This window comes from Kryptolebias marmoratus, linkage group LG15, assembly GCF_001649575.2.
Source record: "Kryptolebias marmoratus isolate JLee-2015 linkage group LG15, ASM164957v2, whole genome shotgun sequence".
Taxonomy (NCBI): domain Eukaryota; kingdom Metazoa; phylum Chordata; class Actinopteri; order Cyprinodontiformes; family Rivulidae; genus Kryptolebias; species Kryptolebias marmoratus.
Window position 1 is genome coordinate 32,929,275 of NC_051444.1, and position 10,926 is coordinate 32,940,200.

Genomic DNA, 10,926 nt, shown 5'->3' on the forward strand with positions numbered 1-10,926 from the left:
AGAGAGGTGACATTCCACGTCCCTAGAGCCAGCTTCTGTAGCCGAGGATCAGACCGCCAAGGTCCCCGCCTTCGGCCACTACCCATCCCACATTGCACCCGACCCCTTTGGCCCCTCCCATAGGTGGTGAGCCCATGGGAAGGGGGACCCCTTCCCATGGGCTCACCAGCTTTTGTAATTTCACATTTTTATTTTTCTGTGTGCTTTTATTATTTTTTTGCACTGTCACAATGTTTTTAATTGTTTATATAAAGCACTCTGAGTTGCCCTGGTGATGAAATATGCTATATAAATAAAGCTGCTTTGCCTTGCCTAAAGTGAAAATACAAATGTTTATGCAAATATCAAGACGTTATCAATGCAGAAGCAATAGGCGTGCTCATTGTTATCAATATTGTTTGACCTTGTCTTTTTAAAAAAATCATATCAAGCTGTATTTTGCATTTAAAAATGTTCATCATGACTCAGTTCTTTTTTAATACCAGTAGGGAAAAGAAACATACCAGTTGCCTGTGCCAGAGCGATGACAACATCCTGACAGGAAGTATCCAGTGAAAGGCCACACACCACCCTGATAGCACCATCCACCCATACTTTTAATTCCATCACTGACGCAGCTGCTGGGAGGTAAAAAAAAAAGTCAGAAAACTGCTAAGATAAAAAAAATCAAGACCAAAAAACAAATAAAAATACACAAAAAAATCTATAAAAAAATAAAAAGATAAGAATTAAAGCTACAAGCAGCACTGGGCGGCCCTAGCCCCTCAGTGCCGCTCTGGCCTTGTGACGATCGCAGGAGCTCCAGCGACCGCCGTCTATGGTGTATCAATCAATATCAAGTGTATCATTGTCCAAAATGGAGTAAAAACCGACCTTTGATCCAAGATGGCCGATTTCCTGTGAGGTTTGGACCATGGCTCTAAGAGACTTTATTGTAGGTCCTGTCAAGGTGCACATGTGTACCGAATTTTATGATTGTCAGTCAAAACATGTCTTTGTGCTGGTGTTTTAAAAGATTTCTGGTGGATGAAATAGGCCACACCCACCAAATAATGGACTGTATTCTTATTGGAGGCTGGACTAGGATCAATCGTGGTGAGTTTGGTGCAGCTTGGCTAAAATGTGTGGAATTTAGGGCCAAACGTATGGCAACAGCATGATGTCTCACTTTGTCATACTGCCATGGCCACGCCCTCCAGTGAAAACTCTTGGTGCTTTAATGCAAGTCAGACCATCTTGTTATCTGTCTTCTGACACAAGATCGTGTTAATTAGGTCAAGTGGGGTCAGAGATGGAGCTTTCCAATAAAAAAAATTGACTTCCTGAGGGGGTGGGGCTTAGATTACATCAGAATATGACCATATAAGATCGTTGGGCATTCAACATGGATGCCTAATGCCAAGTTTGGTTCAAGTCGGGCGTTGTATGTGAAAGTTCTCCAGAGTGCTCTTAAGCCCCGTCCCCTTTGTGTACTACATCCGGCCTTCTGCTAAGCCCGCATCCAGGCGGACTTCCGCAAAGTGTTTACCCACAATTCATTGCTACATGTGATGTTTTGAAATTTTTTTTAATTATCTGTATTGACAATGAAAGGGTTTTGAATTAAATAGAAATATGGCAGTGGTGACAGAGCAAGCTGCAACTGTCACGAAAAAAGCAGTTTTTAAATGTAAAGTATGGAAATAATTCTTGTTTCACTCTGCTGTACAGGTGTGAATACGATCAAACTTTGCTCTGTTTTCAACAAGTCATAACAAAATACATGTGAACAGCCAAATATCTCCTGCAATGACTTTGGAAAGCAAAAATGCCTAAACTGTACTTTTAACATTGTACTGGCACCTTCTTAAAATACGAAAACAGGGACCGGTCCTACCATGTTGGACGTCGTAGTTATGACGCAGAGGCACAAGTCGATGACATAACCCATACTGTTCCAATTCTCCAATGTCTGCATGCTTGTAACCTGCACACACGAACCCTTCTGTTCACTTTGACTGAGTACACACTTCATAGAGGGGCGTAGGGTGGAGTGTGAGTATGGGGCCCGGGCCTTGTAATCTGTCTTGGGGGGGGGGGTAACTAAATGGGCCATATTTTTGCTGCCATCAAATTTAAAATTATCCCCCCCCCCCAAAAAAAAAAAGTTTATATCATTTCTTAGTTTAAATATTTTATGTTTTCTTTGTTGTGAATTTTATGAGATTTGAAAACCATTGCATTCTGTTTTTCTTTACATTTTACACAATGACCTAACTTTATTGGAATTAGGGTTGTAGTTCAGAATTTCTAAAATGTGTACAAATATGTTTGACATTATTAGATTTGTCCACAACATAAAAACCTGAAAAGGTCTAAAAACTTCCTGAAGTAAATCTGTTTCCTTCCAGTGAAAAACCTCTACAGTCATCAGATGATCAAACTAGACAAGTTAAAATTTTGCAACAGGTTGTGACATGTGGAAAATGTACAAGTAGATGTCACATGTTTGCAGACACTTAGGATTGCTGGAGGTAGGAATGTTGCAAAACTTGCTGAAATTCCTGCAGGACTTAGACTCCACCCTCACATACCTCCAGTCTCTGTTTACTGAGTTCCACCAGTTCACATCAGTTTCAGTGTCATTATCACACAAAGTGAAATCAATAGAAAAAGATAAAGCTTTACAAACTAGAATATTTTATTTAAAAAAGTAAACACATGTATTTACTTTCCTGAGTTAGTAAATACTGATGTTATTGCTCATAATTTTAAAAGAAAGAATGTTTCAAGATATTTGTCTGTATATACTCTCAGTCATCCATGTCATCACAAAAGGTTTAAGCAAGACTTTTTGTTGAAGCTAAATAATGGCTGTTGTCAGGTATTGTGGAGTTGTTTTGTGTAAAATTTAAATGTTATATTCTGTGTACGTTGTCTGCTTGGTTTAATCTGTGTGTATAGTTTATCAAATAAAACAGAAATAGCAAAAACCCTCAAGATGATAAAAATAAATACATTCTAGCAATTTTGTCTGTTAAGAAAATATGTAATCAATGTCACAAAATATAAAAAATACAAACCTAATAATTTATTAAGATAATAATATTAATTGACATAAAGATTTTATAGTTACTAAAAGACAAAAAACAAACAACTACATGAGATGAGATGATTACTATCACTAGTATCAGGTAAATAGAAGCTCACACTCACCGTCTGGTTCAAGGCTCTCTCTGTTTCATCCACGCTTCTTTTTTATCCTTCTGTGTTTAGGCTGAATGAATGTGGCCGAAACAACTACAAAAACACACTCTTCATCCTGAGAGGAGGAGAAGTTAAGCTGTGGAATGCAGCTCATCTGGCTATGCTGCATGAAAGTGTTGTCACTCTGAAGGTGGCAGGAGCTTTTATGTCAATACAATTCAGATTGGGATTTTTTTCTTTAAATTCTCTTTAATGTGCCTTCATGCCATGCTTTAAACATTTAGGTTTTGATTTAAGTTGGAAAATCATCTTTTATTTATTTATTTACTTACTTACTTTTGGCCTCTAATTTTTTGTGAAAATCACAAAGTTGAAACAAAAATTGCAGAAAAAAACTCATCAACTCATTAATTTGCTATTATTTGTGGTCCCAAAAGTCTATGCCTGTCTATCTAATTTTGAGCACAGAAATACTTGCCCTGCAGACATTTTGTACTCTGCTGATGTTTTTACTTTAGTAAAAAAAATGGTACATTCTGTCTGTGATGTCATTGTGACACTGAAACTGAGCTCCTCCCATTGAATGTAAAAAATAAAAACCAGGAGTGTCTCCTGGTGCCACCCGGTTCTGCCTCCAGATCTGCAGCATTCCACACCCTGAGCTGTGTTTGTGTTTCTGTGCCTGTTTGTATTTGTACTGAGGGTCAATAACTCCACTCTGATAGATTCCTCAGCTTCTAAAGCAAATAAAGACAAACACACTCTACTGAAAGTTGATTGATACTAATAAATCATATAACAGTAGCTTTTTGATCAGTTATGATGAGTGTCTGTTATTAATACTTCAAGCTGGTTTGGAAGGTTTACACAGTACAGAAAGATACAAGCATTACAAAGGTATATGATATGTAAAATCTGTAAAAAATAATATAAAAAAGTGCTTATGTTAGTGTTATGTGTAGTTACATAAAATGCTCTCAATTATTGTGAGTAATACTACTTTGTTAAACCTACAGATCATTGCAGCATTCATATGAACAAACCTAACAAAACACATCTGTCTATGCGGTTGTAAATGAAATAAAACTGACAAGCTTTATAACATGCACACTATCACACTGGCCTTTGGCCTCATTCTTCTTTGTCACAGCAGTGCCATCCAGTGACAAGAGTAACAAATGCAGTGATGGCAACATAAATGCATTCTGTGTAGACCCATGAACACAACTCCCCTGTTACTCAAACAAAAATTCTCATTCATTTTGATCAAAATTGTTTTTCTCTCAAAAAGATTAGAATTATTGTAATGCCAAAAATGTTTAAATGTTTAAATTACAAAACACTATCAGAATTACAATTGAAATGAGCTTAAATTACAAGACATATGTTCTCATCTTTACAAAATTTAGCTGTAATAAAAGCGTGGATTAATTTCTCCAGGTCAGGTCAGTTCTTGCTAGGATTGGTTTGACCTTTGATATTTGATATATTTGATGAAGCTGATAAAAACCTTTCTGAACAACACTGCTGATCTGTTTTTCAAATTTAAAATCAGAGTCAAACTTCACCCCCAGATTGGTGATACAGTCCTTAAGATAAGATGACAGTGAGCCAAGATCTACACTGGGAGAAAAACAGCAACTCAGTCCAAACAAGACAACTTCTGTCTTGTTCTCATTAAGACTTTAATAGGCTTTAATATCGTTAAGACAGTGTGTAGGTTGCTGGACTGTATTATTTTGTGCCAAGGGAAAATAGATCTGCAAACATCAGCATAGCAGTGGAATGAAATGCCATGATTCCTAAAAACAGAGCCGAAGGAGAGAAGTTAGAGAGCAAATAAAAGAGGGCCAAGGATTGAGCCCTGGGGAACCCCATATGGAGGAGGAGCTGTGGAAGACACAAAATTGTCAATTTTCACACAGAAACTCCTATTAATTAAGTAGGACCGGAGCCAAGTGAGGGCGAGACCCCTAATGCCCACACTGTGCTCAAGACGAGAGATTAAGATATTGTGATCAACAGTGTCAAATGCAGCGGACAAATCTAAAAGCACTAAAACAACAAACTTTCCAGAGTCTGTTGACAAGAATATATCGTTAGAAACCCTCAGAAGTGCACTCTCTGTACTGTGAAGGGCTTTGGACCCAGATTGAAACGGCTCAGTGATACCATTGTCCTCTAAAAATGGTAACAACTGGTTGTAAACAACCTTCTCTAGTATTTTAGAAACAAATGGGAGACTAGAAATAGGCCTAAAAATGGAGCAGAGAGAGGGGTCAAGGCCAGTTTTTTTAAGTAGAGGACGTACAAATGCATGTTTAAAAACCCCAGGTACTATACCTGAAGAAAGACTACTATTAATAATCTGAAGCACACTTGGTCCAATAGTAGCAAGTACCTTTTTAAACAAGCGAGGTGGGATAGGATCTGCAGGGGAGCCAGAGGGCCTCATGTGGCCAACTGTGTCCTCTAGAAAAGAGAAAGACACCAGCTCGAACTGATCAAAAATAGATGAGTAGTGCAAACGGATAGAAGGGTCGTAGGAAGGCTGAGAGATATAAGCTCTAGTTGACACAATTTTATCAGTGAAGAAGTGAAGGAAACTTACACAGATTTCAGTGGATTTCAGAGTCAAAACCAAGAAAATTGGGAGCATGGAGAACAGTATCCATGGTTTTGAACAGAACACTGGGATTATTACAATTAGAAGCAATTATCCCTGAGAGATATTTGTTTTTCTCAGCTATTACAGTCCTCTGATACTGCAGCAGGCTCTCTTTGAGAATTCCCTAGAGAAACATGTAGCCTGTCCTTTTTCCACCTGCGCTCCGCTCTCCTGCACTCACGCCTGGCAGCGCAAGTGACATCATTCAGCCAGGGCTCGGGTGCAGGTTTGGTGCGCCGGCTCTTCAATGGAGCAATCTTGTCCAATGTTTGTAAACAAACAGAGTGGAAGGCGGAAAACAGTTCATCGAGATTTAAAAAAAGAGAGTCTTTAGAGTTATCCTCGCAGAGACACAGGAAAGTAGAGGAAAATTGGGCTGGAGAGGAGTAGTTAAACATGCTTCTGAGGAAGAGCGCACAATTTAACTGGACAGTAAGTGGGAACGTCAAATAAAATCGGCATATGATCACAGAAAACAGCATCATATATGTCCAAATTGGAGACATCAAGACTGAGTGACAGAACCAGGTCAAGTGTGTGCCCGAGTATGTAAGTAGGACCAGACACAGACTGCACAAAGTTAAGAGTCAATTACATTTATAAAACTCCTGGAGATCGGCTCTTCTGGGCAACAAGTTTTGAATATTAAAATCATCGAGTATAGGAACATGATTGTATTTAGGCAGAATTTCAGCCAAAAATTCCCAAACTCCCCAGACTCCACCTCCTCAATAGGAGACGTGCTGGTGGGATTGAGGACGTCTTCGAAGTATTCCGCCCACCGACCCACAACGTCCTGAGTCGAGGTCAGAAGCACACCACCCACACTATAAACAGTGTTGATGCTGCACTGCTTTACCCTCCTGAGACGCCGTATGGTGGACCAGAATCGCCTCAAAGTCATGCAGAAGTCTTCTTCCATGCCATCTCAATTTTTGCCTCAGCGACCATCCGAGCCGCATGCCGCTTGGTACCCGTCAGCTGCTTCTGGAGTCCCACAGGCTTAGAAGGCCCGATAGGACTCCTTCTTCACCACCGGTGTCCACCAGCGGGTTCGAGGGTTGCTGCCATGACAGGCACTAACTACATTGCGCCCACAGCGCCGATAAGCTGCCTCAACAATGAATGCACAGAACATGGCCCTCTTGGGCTCAATGTCCCCCACCTCCCCCAGAACATGTTCAAAGTTCTCCCAGAGGTGGGAGTTAAAGCTCCACCTGACAGGAGACTCCGCCAGACGTTCCCAACAGACCCTCACAGTATGTTTGGGCCTCCAGGTCTCACTGTCATTGCCCACGTGAGCATTGAAGTCTCCGCCAGAACAAGGGAGTCCCCAGGAGGGGCACTCTCAAATAACCCCTCCAAGGACTCCAAAAAGGGTGGGTAATCCGAACTGCTGATTGGCAGAGCGCAAACAACAAAATGTGCGCTGATGCTTCACATTTGTCCACAAAGATTTAAGCAAAACACAGCAGTGAAGTTAGTTTTAAGTTGGATGTTGGATATTCGCGCTCTGCGGAGTTAGCGGCGTCTAGGTCACGGCTGACTTAGCCGTCCCTAAGTGAACCACCGCGCGTGAGAGAAGGGGCCGGCAGAGAACGGCTGGCCGACATTAGCGCTTCTGTTTCGGGTCAGCCTTGAGCTAGTCGCCGCTAACTCCACGGAGCGCGAATATCCAACATCTAACCAAAAACTAACTTCACTGCGCTTCTGTTTCGGGTCAGCCTTGAGCTAGAATATCCAACTTAAAACTAACTTCACTGCGGTCGCAAACCAGATTCCTCCCCTGCTGCACGAGAGTGGGGGGAAGCTGTTTTGCACGTCCTGCAGTGTAATCATGGAACATAAACGCATCGACAAACACTTTGTGTCTGCAAAACATGTGAGGAGAGCTGCAGACCAGGGACAATCCAGAAATGTTCATGAATGTCAGTTAATAAGCTAGTTGTTCAGACTGTAGCCCTTTGTTGTAACTAAATAACACAAACAAAAATGCCTGATTTCGTGGGGCAATTTTTTTTTTACTAAAATCCATAAAAAAACATAACTTTTAATATATAAACCAAAAATACTTCCTAGTTTTGTAAGATAATTACCAACAAACATTGACATTATCAAAAGGTGCTTTATTTGAGAACTTTGATAGCTTATAAACTGACATAAACGAGAGTGGGGGGAAAGTGAGTGCTTCCCCCCACTCTCATGCAGCTGGGGAGGAAACTGGTTTGCGACCGCAGTGAAGTTAGTTTTTGGTTAGATGTTGGATATTCGCGCTCCGTGGAGTTAGCGGCGACTAGCTCACGGCTGACCTGAAACAGGAGTGCTAATGTCGGCCAGCCGTTCTCTGCCGGACCCTTCTCTCACGCGCGGTGGTTCACTTAGGGGCGGCTAAGTCAGCCGTGACCTAGACGCCGCTAACTCCGCAGAGCGCGAATATCCAACATCCAACTTAAAACTAACTTCACTGCTGTGTTTTGCTTAAATCTTTGTGGACAAATGTGAAGCATCAGCGCACATTTTGGCTTCGGTAGCTGCTCCTGCATGCTCCCGGCATTCTGATGTTAACAGGATGTAACGTCACATCTCTTCTTCGTGAGTTATTTGGGGTTATTTTGGTTAGATGAATCTAACCAATAGACTGACAGTGTAGCCTGAAGACACCGCACCCTCATTAACATATTAAAACAGGGACGAAGAATTGGAAAATGAGAATTGGAAAAGTGTATGTGATAAATAAGAAAATAAGGAAATACTAAATGAATAAGAGGAATTGGAAAATGGGAAGATAATCAATTTTTCAATAAAAGGGTAAATGAAAAATAGGTAAAGTAAAATTGGGAAAATGAATAAAGAGATTAATGAAAAATAGGAAAAGTAAAATTGGGAAAATGAATAAAGGGATTAATGAAAAGTGGATTAATGAAAAATAGGAAAAGTTAAAATTTGGAAAATGAATAAAGGGATAAATGAAAATAAATAAATGTTTTTTGTACTTTTTTTTATTTATTTTACTCATTTTACCCATTTTTAAATTTATTTACCCATTTTTTTTATTTATTTAATTTTGGCCGAAATGGCTCTCCATAGTATACAGATGTGTAAAGACTATTAATGTACTCAATAAAATTGTAGTTGAAATCTCACTGGAGTACAGGTAATTTACTTGTTTAAAAATCTAAAAAGGAAAAGTAAAAAGTAGGTCATTCAAAATTTACTTTGAGTAAAAGTTAGTTACTTTTTTTACAGCAGGAGGGCATCTGTCTACAAAGAACAAGAGAAATTTATTTTCCTTAAACAAAGCTCTAAAATTAAATAAAAAGCCTCATAATTACCTCCGCCAAGGAGGTCACATTTTCGGTAGTGTTGGTTTGTTGATTATTTAAAAACTGATTAAAAGACTTAGATGAAATTTTCAGGAAATGTTGGGGTTGTCACAAAAAACGCAATTAAATTTTGGCGGTGATCTAGAGCATACAATTTTTTAATGATGTTCTGGCAAATGTTTATGGTCTCTGAGTGCTTCTAGTTTAATATGAAATTACAAAATAAAACATGTCCATACATGAACACTTAGAGATTATAAACTGTTATTTTAGTGAAAACTATTGCATTACTTGATCAATTCAAAATCATGAACAAAGCAGCTGGTAGGAAACCTTAAATGACCTGCTCTGGATTTTCATTACAGTTCATTCTTGTGGCTATAATGAAAGTTCTAGCTCATAAAAATATAATAATATAAAAACATGAATTTTAAAACAGTGCATGAATATATGTCAGATTTCTGTTAAAAAGAAATCAAGTTTTTTTTAAATAAATTTTCATAAGGCCGTAGTGCCTGGTCAGTGGATTACCAGAGGTTTACTATGAAGTGAGGTTAACAGTTTAGCTGCTATGTGCTGCTCCAGAGCAGATGATGAGTTCATCCATCTTCCACTGCTTATCAGTAGTCGGGTCATGGGGGCAACCCAGACATCCCCTTTCCTAGCTCCTCCTGGGGGATTCAAAGGTGTTCCAAGGACAAAGAAGATACATAATCCCTCCAGTGAGTTCTGAGTTTGCCCCGAGTTCTCTTCCGAAAAACCTCCAAAGGGAGGTGCAGGTCACTGCCTCCACTCTGGTAGGGTTTTTTTTTTTTTACCGACTGCTTTCTCTAAGTTTGGCTGGTGGTATGTCACGCCCACTTCCGGGTTAGGCCCTGCCCACTCTGAGAACAGATACGGATACAGATAATTTAGATGGTTGAACAGATACAGATATAGATAGTGCCACTAGCATTACTAGCATTATACAAAAACTTTAATCAAGTCAAGTCATGTCAAATTTAATTATACAGCACTTTTCAGCAACAAGGTGGCTCAACATGCTTTATAGCATGAAAACACAAAAATATAGAGCAAAAGTAACATGGAAACACATGCAATAATATAAAAAGCTAAACTGAACTTAAGATAATCTAAATGAAATAAATGATTAAAAGTAAAATAAACAGATGAAAAACAAAGCTAGGAACACAAGTCATACTAATTTATACTAAAGAGAAACTGAGGAAGATATAGAGAGAAAGTAAGATACCAAGATATAATAAAAAACATAAACTAAACTAGGATTTAAAAACGTCAGCTGAACAGATCAGAAATGATAAAAGCTTGGTTATACTAAACTAAAAATAAACTAATGGCTTATGGTACCGGAAGGCTAACTAACAGCTAAACATTCCAAAAAAATAAAAAAAAAAATGCTAAATTTATCTAAAACACAGGGTAAACTAAAATGTAAAATAGGCGTAGCCAAGCAAACTAAAATAGGTTTAAGTAAGCAAAGGCAGGAGATACACTTGTCTAAGTCTTACTAAAATAAACTGAGGAAAACCAAACTAAGATTCAATAAGCTAACATAAACAAAAACATAAACTAAAGTACAATTTAAGAACCTCAGCTGAACATCCATCCATCCATCCATTGTCTTCCGCTTATCCGGGGTCGGGTCGCGGGGGCAGCAGCCTAAGCAGGGAGACCCAGACTTCCCTCTCCCCAGCCACTTGGGCCAGCTCCTCCGGGGGAATACCAAGG

At 39.3% G+C, this 10,926-nt stretch overlaps 1 protein-coding gene across 7 annotated transcripts in view; it reads right to left on the reverse strand.

Moving 5' to 3' along the window:
- LOC108243981 (ras association domain-containing protein 7-like) overlaps positions 1-3,349 on the reverse strand; it is a 16,380-nt gene extending 13,031 nt beyond the window's left edge. For 2 of the 7 annotated variants that reach the window (XM_037979897.1, XM_037979898.1), the window contains exons 1-2: positions 3,196-3,344; positions 504-617 (exon numbers count right to left, since the gene is read on the reverse strand). In XM_037979897.1, coding sequence (XP_037835825.1) covers positions 504-606 — 103 coding nt within the window. In that variant the 5' untranslated portion in view covers positions 607-617; positions 3,196-3,344. Of the gene's footprint in view, positions 1-503; positions 621-1,876; positions 1,967-3,195 lie in introns of all 7 variants that reach the window. The other 5 variants (XM_025008969.2, XM_017429787.3, XM_017429788.3 and 2 more) reach the window with 5 other exon arrangements.
- Between the last annotated feature and the right edge of the window lie 7,577 nt (positions 3,350-10,926).